The sequence below is a fragment of the Mycteria americana genome, chromosome 9, assembly GCF_035582795.1.
Source record: "Mycteria americana isolate JAX WOST 10 ecotype Jacksonville Zoo and Gardens chromosome 9, USCA_MyAme_1.0, whole genome shotgun sequence".
Taxonomy (NCBI): Eukaryota; Metazoa; Chordata; class Aves; order Ciconiiformes; family Ciconiidae; genus Mycteria; species Mycteria americana.
In genome coordinates, this window is record NC_134373.1 from 26630937 (window position 1) to 26647746 (window position 16810).

At 68.0% G+C, this 16810-nt stretch overlaps 2 protein-coding genes across 2 annotated transcripts; one reads left to right on the forward strand and one right to left on the reverse strand.

Moving 5' to 3' along the window:
- The first annotated feature begins 1476 nt into the window (after window positions 1–1476).
- On the forward strand, window positions 1477–5289 carry LOC142414419 (C-X-C chemokine receptor type 2-like). The gene is made up of 2 exons (XM_075511631.1): window positions 1477–2073; window positions 3923–5289. Exon 2 carries the CDS (start codon window positions 3928–3930, stop codon window positions 5002–5004), a length of 1077 nt encoding a protein of 358 aa, XP_075367746.1. The 5' UTR covers window positions 1477–2073; window positions 3923–3927; the 3' UTR covers window positions 5005–5289.
- Window positions 5290–6379: 1090 nt separating this feature from the next.
- Window positions 6380–11719, reverse strand: RUFY4 (RUN and FYVE domain containing 4). The gene is made up of 12 exons (XM_075512248.1): window positions 11674–11719; window positions 11181–11287; window positions 10708–10833; window positions 10326–10432; window positions 10027–10170; window positions 9109–9331; window positions 8929–9024; window positions 8068–8829; window positions 7885–7991; window positions 7190–7336; window positions 6880–6959; window positions 6380–6756 (listed from the first exon to the last, which is right to left on the reverse strand). The coding sequence occupies exons 1-12, from the start codon at window positions 11717–11719 to the stop codon at window positions 6380–6382; spliced, it is 2322 nt and encodes a 773-aa protein (XP_075368363.1).
- Window positions 11720–16810: the final 5091 nt, after the last annotated feature.

Consider the following 16810-nt stretch of genomic DNA (forward strand, 5'->3'; position numbering starts at 1 on the left):
CCCCGCCCTCCGCGCTGACGTCACGGGATGCCCCGCCCATCTGCCCGCCGCGGGGGGGAGAGGGGGCGCGCCGGGGGAGCGGGGTACAGCGGGGGTGCCCCCAAATGGGGGGGGGCACGGGCAGAGGGGTACCCCGGGGGGCTGGAGGATGCCCCAGGGTATGGGGGTCCCCCCAGTTGGGGGGGCCCAGGGATCCGGGGTGCGCCTGGGGCAAGGGGGTCCCCGAAAGTGTGGAGGTGTCCCCGGGGATCTGGGGTGCGCCTGGGGCAAGGGGGTCCCCGAAAGTGTGGAGGTGCCCCCGGGGATATGGGGTGTGCCTGGGGCATGAGGGGTCCCCAAAAGTGTGGAGGTGCCCCCGGGGATATGGGGTGCGCCTGGGGCATGAGGGGTCCCCAAAAGTGTGGAGGTGCCCCCGGGGATCTGGGGTGCGCCTGGGGCAAGGGGGTCCCCGAAAGTGTGGAGGTGCCCCCGGGGATCTGGGGTGCGCCTGGGGCAAGGGGGTCCCCGAAAGTGTGGAGGTGCCCCCGGGGATATGGGGTGCGCCTGGGGCATGAGGGGTCCCCAAAAGTGTGGAGGTGCCCAGGGGACAGCGGTACCCCAGGCAGATGTGGGTGTGCCCCAGAGTATGGGGGTCTGCACAAGAATGGGATGCTCCAGGGATATGGGGGTGCTCCGGGGATATAGGGGTGTCCACAGGGAAAAAGGGCGTCCCGTGGGCTGGATGATCCCAGGGTTATGGGACCCGAAAAGCAGGGGTGGCCCCCAGGGGACAGGGGTGACCCAGGGTGATGGGAGGATGCCCCAAAGGGATGGGGGTCCCCAAAAGCGTGGGAGTGCCCCAGGGAATAGTGCCACCCTCGGAGGGCTGTCAGGGTGCCCTGGAGCTGGGGGGGGGGGGTGCCCAAAACTTTGGGGGTGCCCCAGAAGAGCATGGGGATGTCCCCAGGGAACAGGAGTGTTCTTGGAGCTGTGGTGATGCCCCAGGGGTATGATGGTGCCCTACAACTGTACGGGTGCCCCCAGGAACAGAGGTCCCCCAAAAGTGTGGGGTACCCCTAAAACTCACAGGCACCCAAAAGCTGTGGGGTTGGGGGTGCCCCAAGGGTTTGGGGTGCCCCAGAGGGACAGGGTGCCCAGAGTGTGCCCAGGGGTGCGGGCTTCCCCCAAAGGCAATAGGGATGCTCAGGGGAGTAGGGGTGCCCCAGGGTTACGGGGGTGCCGGGGCCGGAGGGGTCCCCCCGAGTCTGCGTGGCTGGTGCGGGCGCACGGCTCTGCCTGACAGCACGGCTCGGCTCAGCACAGCTCGGCACAGCCAGGGTGGGAGGGACATGGGGCTCTGCTCTGGGGGGTCCCCCACAGCACCCCCCAACAGGGGCAAGCCAGCCCCGCAGTGCCCCTGTGCCCCCCAAAATCCCGGTGCCAACCCCCAATCTATCAATGGGGAAACTGAGGCACAGAGCCTTGCCCTGCCTTCGCCCACTGGCCTGCCCGCCAAAACCCCCACGGCCCTGGGGGGCCTCCGCTCTCCCGGGGGGGCTGCAGCACCCGGGGGGGCCTTGAAGGGGAGCCCCCCACCCACTGGGGGCCTGGGGACATGGTGGAGACCCTCGGCTGGAGACCCCTGGGGTGCACTCGGGGTGCACGCCAGTGTCACCCGCTGCCTGGTGGCCCAGGACACCCTGGGGCAGGAGGGTGGTGGGGGTCTGCAGGCTCCCCCCCCGGCCCTGGGGAAGGCGTCCTGGGGGGGCCAGGGAAGGGTCCTTTCTGGCTGTCACTTCCCCTTCACACTGGGAGAAGGTTTTGCAACCTCGCTTCCTCCCTGGGCGGCATAAAGCGGGCGGTGGAGGGAAGGGGTGCCGGGAGGCGGCACGGCGGCGCACGCAGGTGAGGGACCCTCCGGCTGGCCTGGTGGGACCCCCGGGCCTGGCACTGCCCCGCGTCCCACCAACCTCCTCGCCGGAGCCCTTTGGGGGTGACGCCTGGATTCGCCCCGTGCCCAGGTGCTCCTGGTGACAACCTGCTTGGGACAGGGAGAAGACCCCGGAGTTGACGGGCCAGCGAGGGCAGCGAGTGGTGAGTCCCCAGGGTGTTCCACCGGGGACTGGGGCTTTCCTCGGGCATCGCCAGCCCCCCAGCAGCCGGCTGAGCCTCCTCACATGTGGAGCAGGCTGGACTGGGGGCCGGGGTGGGCTGCTCCGGACGCCCGAGCGGCTGCCTGGTGCGGGGGGAGCGGGAGGTGGCGGGTGGGGGCACCCAGGGCTGTGCTCAGGGCTCATCTGGGGTGCAAACCCCCCGCGGTCCTCGGGGACATCGGCCATGGGTGCCCCGGGGGGAAAGTGCCCGCTCCCATTTCCTCACCCAGCGATGAGCCGGGAGGGTGCTTCCCCACGGCGTGTCCCTTCTTCCTCCCTGAGGGGACCCCCAGGGCCACCCTGGTGTCCCTCAGCCCTTCCAGGGTCAGGAGGGGAAATGGGGTGCTGCTTGTTCCCCCCAGTCGGGCTGGCTGTGGGGTACCCGCGGGTGGGGGATACGCGGCCCCAGAGGAACCGCTGGGATTTTGGAGTGGGGAGGCAGAAAGAAGCAGCCAAAAATGGACGGAGGGGAAGCGCTGGTGTCCGGCTCTGTCCCGTGCCCGCGGTGGCCCCACCCGGGCGTACCTTCCCCCATTGGCACCAGCCGTGTCCCCGGCCGCGGTCCTCTGGGGTGCTGGGGCATCACCATCCCAGCATCACCATCCCGGGATCACCACCCCAGGGTCAGCATCCCGGGATCACTGCAGGAGCGGGGCCGGCAGAGCCGGGGAGGGATTTTTCCAGGCAGGGGCACCAGCCCAGCTGCAGGGGGGAATCCCCGCTGGGCAGAAAGGGAAAGTTGCTCTTAGGGAGGGTTTGGGTTCAAACGGGGCCAGTTCGGGGCCAGTTTGGGGCCAGGAACTCCCCAGCACTGCAGTGTCTCAGCACCCCCAGGCAGCCCTGGCATCGCCAAGCCCCGGAGGGGCTCAGGGGCTTCGAAACAGGGCAGAGGGGTGAAACTGGAGTGAAACGAGAGTCCGGATCCGTACTGGGAGAAGGCTGAAACCCAATGGTCTTTGGGGAGGCAGGGACAGAGCAGGGTGTCCTACACGTGAGGAAACAGGAAGAGCGACTGTCACCTGTGATTTCCCCATTGCGGCCGAGCACGGGGAGCATGGGGATGCCCAGCAGCGCCCGTCTGAGCAACAGGAAAACCAGAGATGTGAAATATTTCCAAAGCTGCCTGCAAAGGGTGACACGTCTTTCCGTCCAGGGGATGAAACCACTCACAACAGGGGGAAGAAGGGCCTGAAACCACCTTCAGACCTTCTCGAGTGGCTCCTGTCCTGGGCACCATGACCACAGCCTCGCTGATGGCTGGGGTGGCAGGAGGGGCTGCTCCAGCAGCGATGCTTGAGGGGATGGAGAGGCTGGAGAGATCCAGAGGTGCTTGAAGGACTTTGGAGGTGCCTGAGGGGCCCTGAGATGCCCAAAGAACTCGGAGGCTTTTGAAGGACCCACAGAAACCAGGGGGACCCAGGGATGCTGGAAGGGCCAGGTGTCTCCTGGAGGGATGTGATGGGGGAGCCCCCCAACCCGAGAAGAGGTGGCTGGTCTGTGGGGGAACCCTTTCCTCCATGGGGGACAGGGAAGGGACAGGGTTGGGGTGAAGCGGAGCAGACCGAGGGGTGCTGGGGGTGTTGTACAAGGGGACGTATGAAGGACAGTGTCCCCCTGCAGCACTGCCCATTACCTGGCACAGTGTGGATACAGTGGAGCGACAGAGGGGGGCTGCCCTCTGGCTGGGAGGGGACCTGGTGGGCAAAGGAGATGCCAGGGGACCCAGACGCTGTCACCCCTGGCCCACACCACCCTCCCACCCCACACTCATGCTGCTTTGTGCTCCACAGGCAAAATGGATTCCTTCTCCTTCAATGGGGATTTGTCCAACCTCTTCTCCCTCTACAACTACACCTATGACTACAGCACGGCCATGCCTGACACTGCTATCTCCTCTGCCCCGTGCCGGCCCGACAGCTCCGTCCTCAACAAGTACCTGGTCGTGGTGATCTACTGCCTCGTCTTCATCCTCAGCGTGGTGGGGAACGGGCTGGTGGTGCTGGTGGTGACCTCCAGCCACACCAACCGCTCTGTCACCGACATCTACCTGCTCAACCTGGCCGTGGCCGACCTGCTTTTTGCCCTCACCCTGCCGCTCTGGGCCGCCTACCGAGCCCACGAGTGGGTCTTCGGCACCGTGATGTGCAAAGCCATCTCCATGCTGCAGGAGGCCAACTTCTACAGCGGCATCCTGCTGCTGGCCTGCATCAGTGTGGACCGCTACCTGGCCATCGTCTATGCCACCCGGGCCGCCACCGAGAAGAGGCACTGGGTGAAGTTTGTCTGCTTGGGCATCTGGGGCTTCTCCGTGCTGCTCTCCCTGCCCGTGCTGCTCTTCCGCGAGGCTTTCCCCTCACCCAGCAATGGCACCGTGTGCTATGAGCGCATCGGCGGCGAGGACACAGCCAAGTGGCGGGTCGTGCTGAGGGTCCTGCCGCAGACCTTTGGCTTTGCTCTGCCCCTCCTGGTGATGCTCTTCTGCTACGGCGTCACTATCCACACTCTCCTGCAGACCAAGAACACCCAGAAGCAGCGGGCCATGAAGGTCATCTTTGCTGTCGTGCTGGTCTTCCTCATCTGCTGGCTGCCCTACAACATCACGTTGGTGAGCGACACCCTCATGAGGACGCGGGCCATTGCTGAGACCTGTGAGAGGAGGAACCGCATCGACACGGCCCTCTCCGTTACGCAGGTCCTGGGCTTCGCCCACAGCTGCATCAACCCCATCATCTACGCCTTCATCGGGCAGAAGTTTCGCAACAGCTTCCTCAAGATCCTGGCGCAGCATGGGCTCATCAGCAAGGACGCTGTGGCCCGCTACGGCCGCACCTCCTATGCCTCCACCTCCGGCAACACCTCCACCACCCTCTGAGCCCTGGTGGGACACAACCCTCGCAGCTCCCAGCAGGTCCCAGCACCCCATGCACCCCAGCATCCTTGCCCAGCCCCCTGGGATGTGGGTGGTGATGCCACGGGGATGGGCAGGGCCACCACTGGATGCTGGACCCTGGCTGGAAGGGGGCTTGGGCGGCAAGGGGGTAGGACCCCATTGTCAGGGGAGCAATGCCAAGCACCGCCCGCCCTCCCTGCTCTTTGGGGCAGAGCCTGTGACTTCAGGGACCCCGCAACCCCACTGTGGCGATGGTATTCGTGGCCGATGGCTGTCCACCAATAAAGCAGTTGGCGGGCTGGTCACCCAGGTCTGGCTCCTCTTTGCCATGGGGAGGGAGACGGCGGGATGGGGCCAGGGCACATCTTTGGGGACGGTGGGTCCTGGGCTCCCCACCTCAGTGCCAAAGCGGCGGTGCCAGCTGAGCCCGGCGAGGTGCGGTTAACCCTGCTTCCAGGCCAGGGAAGGGCTGTTGGCCAAGAGGCTGTTGCAGCGGGTGCAGCATCCTGTGCATCCCCAGAGGGGACCCAAACACAGGTCTCGCTCCCCTAGCCGCCCAGCTAGGTCCTGACACTTTCCCGGTGTGGGGGTCTCTGTGTAGTGTCCGTCCCACCTGGGGACAAAGCCACCCCCTTCCCGACCCTGATCCAAGCCCCAGTGGAGCAAATCACTGCAAGATCCCTGGGCAGCCCCTCGCCGACACCGAGCCAGCCCTGTGACCTCTGCCTGAAGGGTGCCAGCACCCGGGGCACTCCCTGCCTCCCCCAGTGCTGCGGTGCCAGGACATCGTTGTGCAAAGGGCTGGGAACCTGTCCCTTACACAACCAGGACGTTTCCGCCCTGGCTTGGGCAACTGGGCCTGGCAGCGGACTGGGGTAGAGGGGCTGAAGAGGGGACTGTGACCCTGCTGGGGTTCCCCCTGCCACCCTGTGTGCCAGGTATCAGGGTGCCTGCCCCAGTGTGCCCAAGCATCTCTCCATGGGGGTCCTGTACTGCTCCTCCATCCCCCTGATCCAGGCTCCCGGGAGTCCTTAACCATGGGGGCATCAGTGGGTGCCAGCCGTGTGCTGGCTCGTGGGTGGGTACAGGGGTCACCTGGCACACATGTGGGGAGCCCTGGGGACTCGGGGCTGGGCAGGGTCAGCGGGGGTGCTGGGCAGGGACAGCCCATCACCTTTGCATCTGGGAAACCTCTTGCATAAGCGGTTCCTTGCAGCCTGGCAGGAAGCCGGGTCTGTTGGCCAAGAGCCGTCTCCCCTGCCCACTGCTGCCTCCCCGCTGTGGGATGGGGCAGATGATGGCTCAGCCTGGCTGCAGCTGGGACACCCCTTATGGGGACGGTTCCCCCCAGGAGGGCTCAGACACCCCCATACCGGCATCCCCCCACCCTGCACCCAGCCTGGGGGTCAATCCGGCAATGACCGATAGATGACACAGGAGCCACAGGGGTAGTAAGAGCAGGTTGTTTTCCTCTCTGTGGACCAGCCACAAGAAAGACAGGTCTCAAACACGGAACATCAGGCAGCAGGACCTGCCTGCCGACCCCGGACACCTGGGTCCCCTGTAAGTCCGAGAGGAGGCAGCCAGGGCAGGGGGTGTCCCAGGCACGGCGTGAGGGCTGTGGTCTTGGCTCATGTAGCCTGTGGGTGCCTTTGCTGGTAGCAAAGCAGGCAGCAGCGGCCCTGCTTGCCCGCGTCCACGGAGCACGCGTGGCACACCTTGCCCTGGCACAGCCTGCCAAGAGAGCAGGTGGTGAGAGCTGTGCCATGCCGGTGCCACCCCCAGTGCCCCCCATCATAGCCCACCTGCAGCTGTACCGCCGGGAGAGGAGGCGGAAATCCTTGTGGCAGCGGGCACACAGCCCTGCATCGCGGGGTGCCGGGCTGGGCATCGGGGTATCGATGCCCTCTGTCTTCTGCCACAGAGCATCCTTCTCTCTGTGGGAGCGGACAGGTCAGCCCCGGCAGGAGTGTGCCTGGCAGCAGTGGTCCGGGAGCGTGCCCTGGCACTCCAGACCCACAGTGGGCACCCAAGTCTCCCCCTGGGTCTCCCGAGGTGGTGTGTGGGATTTTCCTGGGCTCTGGTGCCCTCCTCTGGGGCAAAAGGGTTTGCCCCCCCCCCCCCCCCATGCGTGGCCCCACACCGGTGGGGTCCCCGGCGCTCTCACCGCAGCAGCTCCAGCAGCCGCCCCTTCATGTCGCGGATGAGCTCCTGCTGCCGTGCCTGCTCGGCGCCGCGCGTGGCCTCCCGCTCCAGGGCCTCCCGCTGTGCCCGCTGCAGCGCCGATGCCCAGCGCTCCCCGTCCTGCCGGGCCCTGGCGTGGGGCAGTGGGGAGATGGACCCCTGTCCCTCAGCTGGCCGTCTCTCCATCCCTCCCTCCCTCCCTCTCTCTCTCTCTCTGCTGCCCATCCATCCCCAAGCTGGCTCCCCATCCTCACAGCCACCTTGCCATCTGCCGGGCCAGCCACCCATCTGTTTCCCCGCTGTTCATCCGTCCTTCCCCACACCCGTCCCTCTGTCCGTCTGCCCACCTGTCCATCCATCTACTCGCCCCAAATTCATCCCTCCATCCCTCTGTGGGCCCACCCATCAACTTACTCACCCCAAGTTCATCCCTCCATCCGTCTACACGCCCCAAATTCATTCTTCCACCCCTCTGCCCGCCCACCCCTCCACCCACCTATCAGTCCCCAAACTGATGCGTCCCTCCAGCCCTCCCTCCCCAAAGCCTTCCTTCCCTCCCCCTGGGGGAGGGTCCGAGTGGGGCATCACGGGGGGTCCCTGGGGAAACCCTGTGGCGGGTGGAGATGGGGGGACCCGCTGTGGGGTGGGGGGCGGTGGGGACGGGGGTCCCTGCCCGACCTGCCGAGCTGCTCCTGCAGCCGCGCCACCTCCTGCCGCTGGGCCTGGAGCTGCTGCCGGCTCTGCCGGGCCTCCTCCCGCGCCGCGGCGGCCAGCGCGGCCAGGCGCTGCGGGAGAGCGGGGGCTCAGCCCGGGCCCGGCCCCCCCGCCCCTCCGCCCGCTCCCCGCGGCCCTCGCCCGTACCGTGGCCATGCCGGCGGCCGTGCCGGGCTCCTCCTGCGCCCGGGAGTCCGGCGGGGGCTCCTGGGGGCCGCGGGCGAGCTCCAGCGCCCGCCGCAGCACCTCCTCCACCGCGGCCGCCTCGCCCGGGGCACCGGCATCCTCCGGCGCGTCCGTCCGTCCCGCCGCCGCCAGCGCCGCCTGGCAGCCCCGCAGGCGCGAAGCCAGCGCCGCCGCCTCCGCCAGCGCCCCGGCCAGCCGGGCGCCCCGCTCCTCCGCCGCCTCCCGCCAGCCCCGCGCCTCCTCCTGCGCCCGCGCCAGCGCCCCCGGGCCCCCCGCTGCCACCGCCGCCGCCAGCGCCCGCCCCAGGAAGGCGTTGGTCTCCCGCAGCGCCTCGGCCTCGCGCGCCCGCAGCCGGGCCCGCCGGGCGCCGGCCTCCTCCCGCCGCCGGTGCCTCCGCTCCTCCCGCGCCAGCCGGGCCGCCAGCGCCCGCCGCGCCGCCTCCCGCTGCCCCAGCTCGGCCCGCAGCTGGGACACCAGCGCCCGCAGGGACGCCTCCGTCCCGCCCGGCTGCCCGGGCACCGGCGGCGGGGAGCCGGGCACGCACCCCGTGCCGGGCGGCGGGGACGTGCCAGGCTCCCCGTCGCCGCCGGGCCGGGGTGCTTCGCCGGTGCCGCGGGCGTCCTCCAGCTCCTCCGCATCCCCGTCCTCCACCTCCTTCTCGTCCTCCTCCAGCTCCTCTTCATCCTCCTCTTCCGTGTCCTTCTCCACCTCCTCTTCATCCTCCTCTTCCGTGTCCTTCTCCAGCTCCTCTTCATCCTCCTCTTCCATGTCCTTCTCCACCTCCTCTTCATCCTCCTCTTCCATGTCCTTCTCCACCTCCACGTCCTCCTCCATGTCCTCCACCTCCTCTTCGTCCTCGTCCTCCTCCTCATCCTTCTCCACCTCCTCTTCACCCTCCTCTTCCACATCCTTCTCCACCTCCACACCCTCCACCTGCTCTTCATCCTCATCCTCCTCCTCATCCTTCACCTCCCCTTCATCCTCTTCCACGTCCTTCTTCACCTCCACGTCCTCCACATCCCCCTCCACATCCTCCACCTCTACACCCCCTGCCCGCAGGGCAGCCAAGGCGGGTGGGCATGGGTGGGCTGGCACCCCACGGGGTGCCGCGGTGGGATGGGCGATGCCATCGGGCCATCCATGTGCCCCAGTGCCGGTATCGTCTGTCTGTGGGGCCGTCTTTGCTGGGCTGCTCCTGGCCACGGGGCTGGGCCGTACCAGTGTCCTAGAGGGGACACGGGGCTCAGGGCCACCAGGTCACCCCCAGGATGAGCAGGGCACCGCCACCCTCCCGCAGGGCTCCCTGGGCACAGCCAGCCTTTGGGGGTAGAGAGGGCAGCGGGACTGGTGACACCGGGTGGCACCTGGTGACAGGGGACCAGGGATGCTGGTGCCACCAGCCTGGGCACCGACAGAGCAGGTGGCACCCAGAGACCCCCGTGGTGGTGGCAGGGGGGATTGGGGGCTGCGTGTGTGCTTGTGGCAGTGCATGCACACGAGTGCGAGCGGCAGAGCAGGCGTGAGTGTGCCAGAGTGGCTGTGTGCATGAGTGCCCCCCTGCGAGTGTGCCCGGGGGCAAGGGTGTGCACGCACACACGTGTGCCCTTGTGTCTCAGATGTCACAGTGTCATGGTGCTGCAGCAGACCTGCGCCTGGGCACGTGCTTGGCAGAGGACGGTGGTGTGCGAGCGTGCGTGCACACGTGTGGCATGTTTGTGGGCACGGGCATGCTGTGCATGCCGGTGTGGGTGTCCGTGCCAGCCTGGGGACACAAACGGATGGCTGGCACAGCTGGGGTGCCACGTGGAGTCTGGGGTGACAGAGGGAAGCCCGTGTGCTGCTCTGCGATGCTGAGCCCCCAGTGCCCTGATGCCCCAGCATCCCCAGTGCCCCCAGTGCCCCCCACGTCCCCAGGCTCACTCGGAGAACATGGGCCAGGCAGTGTCAAGGTCAGCCCTGCGCAGGGCCAGGTGGAAGGCGACACCGTCCAGCTCGTAGAGGCTGCCCAGGATCTCCGCCCGGCGCTGGGGACTCAGGAAGGGGCTGCGGGCGTAGTACCACTCGCTGCAACCACAAAATGAGCTCACGCAACCCTCCGTGCCCTGGGCGGGCACCTGTGCCTGCAGCACCCTTGCCAACCGGGTGCTGCAGGGCGCTGCCCGCCCTGGCTGTGCCCCCTGCCACTGCAAGCATCCCCTCCCCGTGCCCCCCGCTCTCACCGGAGGCTCTCGGGGTCGAGAAGGCAGAGCTGCAGGGACTCTGCCAGCTGCCGGTGCACCAGGCAGTATCGCAGGAAGGCTCGGCCCCTGCCCACGGGGGTCTTCAGCTGGGGGGAGAGGGGTTATCCAGCCCTGCCATGCCAGTCTGCCCCCACCACGCCTCCCCCCAGCCCATGCAGGGGGGAAAGGGGTCGCCAGGGCCAGGGCTGGGGGACAGTGGGGACCCCAGAGGGGAGAAAATCCTTTACAATGCAGGTGGGTGAATCCTCAGTGCCTGGGTGAGTGTGTGCCCATGCACAAGTGTGCGTGCACCCGCAAACAAGCACAAGCGTGTGCACATGTCCATGCACAGCCCCCGGGCACCCCGCCAGCCCGTGCCCACCTTGTCCAGGGAGGTGACGAAGCGAACGCCCTCGTGCTCCTGCCGGCGCCGCGCCAGGCCCTGGCACAAGAAGTCCCAATAGTCCTTGCGCTGCCCGAAGAAGCTCCTCTTCTCCTTGAGGTCGAACTGGCAGAGACACAAGCTTGGGCTTGCTCATTTGGGGGTGTCCCCTGTCCCCCCAGCCTGTCCCCTGTGGGGCTGGGATCCAGCCAGCTCCCCCAACAGGGTGGGTCCCGGTGTCCCCTGGCTGTCCCCTCTTCACTGGCTCTGTGCCTCAGTTTCCCTTTTGCAGCATGTGCAATTACACATGTGGATGTGGGTGAGCCTGGTCCGGGTGCTCGCGTGGCTGGGGATGCCCAGGGCCAGACAACGCTGGCTGGGGTCATCCCACCCCCGAAACAGCCAGCACGGGGTTCCCTCTGCTCTCAGCTGCGCCCTGGGGAAACTGAGGCAGGGAACGGCAGGGATGGTACCTGGAGGAGGAACTCCAGCTGGGCACAGAGGCTGTGCAGCTCCCGGCTCCCATCCGTCACCGGCAGGTTCTGCTCCCGGTAGCTGCGGTTCAGCTCTGCCACGGTCTCTGTGGGACAGCAGGGCTGAGCTGGCACGGCCCTGCCTGGGCAGCGGGCGCCCTGCCCCATCCCACCCCCCTCCTCGCTGCCTCCCAGCTCCCAGCCCGGGGATTTCTGCCGGTGGGTGAAAGAGGAACCTGCCCTGGGATGAAAAAGGGGAGCAGGGGGAGCAAAGGCCACAGGTACCCGCCAGGCACTGCTGGTCCCCTGGGGCTGGCAGTGAGGACGGGAGCAGGCAGCAGAGGCAGCATTGGCACTGGGATGCTCTGGAGCACGCCCGGCAGTGACATCCCCCCACTGCCCATGGGCTGGGTGCGAGGAGGGACCCGGCATGGCCAGGGCGAGATGTACCATGCAGGGGACATGCTGGCAGGGGACAGGCTGGCACACTTACTCTGCAGGTCCTTGATGACACGGTTGAGCTCCCCGTCCCCTGCCATGGCTGTCCCTTGGGGGTCTGCAAAGGCGGGGCAGAGATAAGAGGTGCCAGGCTGGCACTCCCCTGGCACCCCCAAACTCTCTGCCCCAAGGAGAGGGTCTGCCCCCCAGCTCCACCCCCGGAGCTGCTTGCTGTTAAGGTAAGAAGGGGTGGGCTCAGGCATCCCCTTTCCCTGCCCATGTCCCCCCACTACATGGGGTATGGGGTAGACAAAGGTGGCTCATCCCATACCCCCTTAGTTGTCCATGTGTGCTGTCCCAAAATGCCCCCAGGCTCTGCCCCACATGCCGTGCCCAGCCTCTGCCCCCATTCCGTGGGGTGCTCCTGGGGCTGAGGCCCCCCACCACCATGTGTCCCTGTCCTCGTCCCTGTCCCCGTCCCGCAGGATTCAGGATGTGGGTTTGGCATGGCGGAAGCACTGCCTTTGCTTCTGCTCTCGCTTCCCTTGCTCACACCACGAACGGCATGGGGGGCTCCCAGGGGGGCAGGGAAGGAGGGCACACAGCCCCCAACATGCAGCCCCCCAAACCGAGCTTCTCCCCAGGCAGAGCCCCCTGGCACAGCATGCCGCCTGCAGGGCTGGCGTGGGGTTTGGGGGTGCTGTGGGCATGGGGCAGGGGGCCGGGGGGCACAGTGCAGCGGGGATGTTTTGGGGGGGTGGTGGGTAGCACCCTGGGGACAGGGCGAGGGACAGTGCCCATGGAGGTGGCAGGTCCTGGGCTCGTCACCACGGGTGGTGGCTGGGCACAGGGCTGGGGGAGCACATGTGTATGCACGGGGGGGTGCACGGCCAGGGTGCACGTGCGCTCACAGGAGCGGGTGTGCACAAGCGTGCCCAAGTGTGCCCAAGCGTGTGTGAGTGCCCCATGTTCCCCGCTGCAGCAGGGTGGCACGGCAGGCAGGGCAGGACACGGGACGATGGATGCCTGGGTTCCCCTCCCGGTGCCCTTGGGTGACCTTGGACAAGCTGTCTTTCTGCTTGCCCACCCTGCCCGTGCCTCAGTTTCCCCCGGGAAGAGGAGCACCTTACCTGTGGCCGGGGAGCTGCGGGGTGCCCCGTGGCGCTCGCTGGGTACTGGGGGTACGCTGGCGTGTCCCTGCGCCCACGCTGCGCCTGTCTGCTTCTCCTTTTGTACCTTGGCCAGGAGGAAGTGTGGGAGGTCGGGGGGGGGGCTGCAGGAGCCACTCCCTGCCTGCCCCGCACCACATCAGACACTGTGGCTTGGCCCCCCGGCACCCGGCTCCCCAGTTTGGGGGATGCCAGTTTTGGGGAGGGGGTCAGGGAGGCCCGTGGCAGGCCTGGGGGGGACCCTGATGCCCTCCTATGGGAATGGGGCTTGGGAATGCTTTGAGGGACCCCCCCTGCAGCTTTTGGGGAGGGGGTCCGGGACCCATACCCAGCTAGCAGCACCCCTGGGGCAGCAGCAGCCCCTGGCCCAGAGCCCCCCCTCCCATGCACAACAGACCCCAGGGGCAATAGCCCCTGGGCACAGAGACCCCCCCCAGAAGCCGCAGCCCACCGCAGCAAGGCCCACAGCCCCCCCCGGGCACCTGCCTCCCACATGGGGGCTGTGCCCAGAGCCGGGGTGCAAACTCTTCCTGGGGCACCCTGGGCAAGCCCCCCCCTTTGCTATCTGTGCCTGGGGGGCCCCCAGCCCCGCAGCACCCCTTGGCCACCATGCCCGTCCCCCTTTGCCGTGCCAAGCCCTGCGCTCTGGGCTCCTTCTGGGGTGGGGGCTAAATCCCCTGGGGGGCGGCCAGGGGCGATGGCAGCTCACCCCCCCAGTGCCAGGCATGGGGACCCGCTGCCATCCTGCTCCCCACCACCGTCCGGTGTGGCGGATGCCGCCGGCAGTGCCCCGCTGCCCCCACATCCTGCCCCCCGCTGCGCCCCCCTAGCAGCACCCGCTGCCCCTACCTGTGCCACCCGGGGGGGCCCGGGGGACACCCACTGCCCCCAGGCCAGGCCTCGGCTCTGCACCAAAGCGAAAGAAGGAAGTGATGTTGAGCGGGAGCCTGGGCCTCCCTGCACCCTCCTGGCTCCCGGAGGGGGGGAGCGTTGGGCCATGGGGTGTCCCCGAGCAGCCGGGGGGTATGGGGGAGCTGGTGGCAGTGCTCAGGGTGACCCCCAGCCTCCCCAGCACCCCATTGCCCCGTTCCACCCTGCAGCGGGTGGCCCTGTGGGCACAGAGCACAGCACCCCACATCGGATGTGGGGGACAGACAGGGCGTTGAGGGGGCGGTGGAGCATCACTGCGCTGTGCTGGGAAGGGTGCATGTGCATGTGCATGCGTGTGCATGGGTATGTGTGATTGCACGCGTGTGCAGGCTGCGTGTGCACGGCTATAGGGGTGCGTGTGTAGGTGCAAGCCGTATATGTGTGGCAGGCATGGGTGCAGGGCTGAGAGGGCACCCGTGTGTGTGTGCACACACGTGCGCGTGTCCGTGGTTGCATCCCCCCGACAATGCTGCCCACCCCGTGCCCGGCACCCCGCACTCAGGACCCCGACACTGTGCCCCTGCCCTGTCCCTGCCCCAGCCAAGGGCGAGGGAGGGGATGCCGGGGGGCTGGGGGGGGAAGACGCCCGCCCCATCCTTGGCGCAGGTGCAATTCAATTAACGAGGCCTGGCCCTCGTTCAGCACAGCCAATAAAGCTAATGGCCCTGCACAGGCCTGGCTCTGCCCGGCGGGGGGGTCTGGGGTGTGGGGGCCATCTGCTAATTAAATGCGGGTGGGGGACTGTGGAGCCAGCAGTGATGTCATCTCCCTGGCACTCGGGGGGCGGGGGATGTACCCCGGCACCCCCTGCCCGCCAGCCCTCTGCCAGTCCCAGGGTGCCAAGCAGGGCTGTGGGGGACAGCCGTGAAGTGTGTGGCACCCCCCCAAACCCCCTACCCCCTGTGCCCCTCCCTGGCGGTGCCGCTCGTTAGGAGCCTTCCCGCAGCAAATGCAATTAGTGCCCCTGCCTGGCATGGCCGCTGCCCACGCCTGGCACTGCCAGCCGCCCCGCAGGGACGGGTCCTCGCCCGGCATCACCGTAGCATCATGGCGGCATCCAGGGGTGCTGCCGCCAGCCCCCCTTGGCACCACCCCAATGAGTCCAAGGGGGATGTGGGGTCCCCGGTGCAGCTGCAGGGTGGGGTGCCCCCCATCCACCTGCCCTGGGCAAGCCCTGTGGCGGGGTGGGGGTGCCTGGGGCCGTGTTGGGGTGTCCTGTGGCAAGGCGTTCCCCTGGGTAACTCTGTGCCCACAGCATGGTGCATCAGCCGGGCACTCTTTCAGAGAGGGGACCCCACTGGGGGGGGTCTGGGTGGGGGGTCCTGAATGTGTCCTCAGGATCCTGGGGAGGGACTTGGTGGGGTGCCAGGGGGGGCTGGCAGACGGGCAGGGAAGCCCCCCCATGTGCAGGCACTGCCAGTCAGGGCTTGGGGTAGACAAGGGGTGCCGGAGGGAAACTGAGGCAGGGTCGGGGGGGGCGGGAGGGGGGGAGGTCGCGGACTGAGTTGTGATCGAACCCAGGCGTCCGGGCTCCTCCACCCCCAAACCAGAGGGGGATGGAGGGGGCGGCACGGTTAGGGTCTGGCATCCACCCCAGGGGATGCCGTGCCCGGGGGGCAGGCGGGTGAGCCCGGGGGGTGCCGAACCCTGAGCCCTCGTGTGCAGGAGGAGGAGGAGGAGGAGGAGGAGGAGGCGGGGGAGCGTGGCGGAGCTGGCTCCCACCCAAGCACTGCAGGACATGGGCGGGCACGGTGCTCCCTGCCTGGCTGCCAGCGCGCAGGCGACGCTGGGGGACCGGCGGGGGGGATAGGGCCCGGTGGGACGCAGCCCCCTCGGCCCATCGCCGCACGGCCCCTTGCCCTCCGCTGGGCACCGCCTGGGCACCGCCCGGGCACCGGAGCTTGTTGCAACCGGGGGGGCACGGCTGGGTTTGGCCGCCCCCCCGAGTGTGTCCTGGGCAGGGGTCGGGCCCAGCACCCCCCCCCCCCGCCCCCAGCCGGGTGACCCCCGGGCAGGGGCACCATGACCCGGCTGAGCTGGTGCTTTGCCACCTTGGTTCGCTGGGGGAAGTCCCTGGTGTCCTGCCTCCTGCCCCTCCGCGCCTGCCGCCACCACCGCCGGGAGGTAAGCGGGCACCGCCGGGCACGGCGTTAGGGTTAGGGTCCGCAGGGGGGGCACGGAGGTGGGGCGGGCTCCGGGGGGTGCAGGGGGATGGGGGTACAGGCTGGCACTGGACCTGCCTGCTGCGGGCAGCGGGGGGTTAAACCGTGCATATGCATGCCAAGGTGCCGGGCATGTCCTTTGTCCCTCCTTGTGTCCCCCCCAGCGTGGCACTGTGACCCCCCCACCCTATAACCCGCACCCGCGGGCCCCTGCAGTGCCTGGCTGGAGGGGATCTGCTGTACAGCGCTTCATGCAAAGGGATCTGCTGGGATCCCTGTGTCCTTACAGAGCGAACGCGGAGGCGGGGGGTGTCCCTGCGTCCTTACAGCACCCACAATGGGGAGACCCTTGTGTCCGGCGTGAGGGGACCCCTGTGCCCATAAAGTGCCCAGCGTGGGGGATCCTTGTGCCCGTAAACACCTGGCACTGGGGAACTCTGTGCCCCCGTAAACACCTGGCACTGGGGAGCTCTGTGCCCATAAAGTGCTCAGTCTGTGTGGGATCCCTCTGCCCAAAAAAGTGCCCAGCAAGAGGGACCTCCGTGCCTGTAAGCACCCAGCGTGGGGCATCCCTGTGCCCATCAGCACCTGGTGTGTGTGGGATCCCTGTGCCAAAGGATTGACCCGCATGGGGGATCGCTGTGCCCATGCAGTGCCTGGCACAGAGACCCGTTCTGCTCTGCTGCCCGAGCTGGGGAAACTGAGGCAGGGAGGGGAGAGGCTGGTGGAGGGCGTGGGGCTCCCGCTGCACCACCCTCACTTGGTTCCTTAACCTTCGGGAAGCTGCCCCGTGCCCGGTGGGGTGGCACAGCCACTCTGGCTGCACCATGCCAGCAAAGCGGGTGCCAAAGCCACCGCTGGGCAATGCCTGGGGGAGTGTCACTGCAGGGTGGTGACAGGCCAGTATGTGCCTCCCAGGGACCCACCCTGG

What these genes read in the sequence shown, in the direction of transcription:
- RUFY4 (XM_075512248.1), bottom strand. Translation starts at nt 11,719, where the DNA reads ATGGCAGGGGACGGGGAGCTCAACCGTGTCATCAAGGACCTGCAGA. An exon ending in TGGAGGACATGGAGGAGGAC is followed by an intron (nt 8,830 to 8,928) that starts GTGGAGGTGGAG and finishes GACACGGAAGAG; the next exon opens with GAGGATGAAGAGGAGGTGGA. An exon ending in CTGCAGGAGCAGCTCGGCAG is followed by an intron (nt 7,337 to 7,884) that starts GTCGGGCAGGGA and finishes GCCCCACGCCAG; the next exon opens with GGCCCGGCAGGACGGGGAGC.
- LOC142414419 (XM_075511631.1), top strand. Translation starts at nt 3,928, where the DNA reads ATGGATTCCTTCTCCTTCAATGGGGATTTGTCCAACCTCTTCTCCCTC.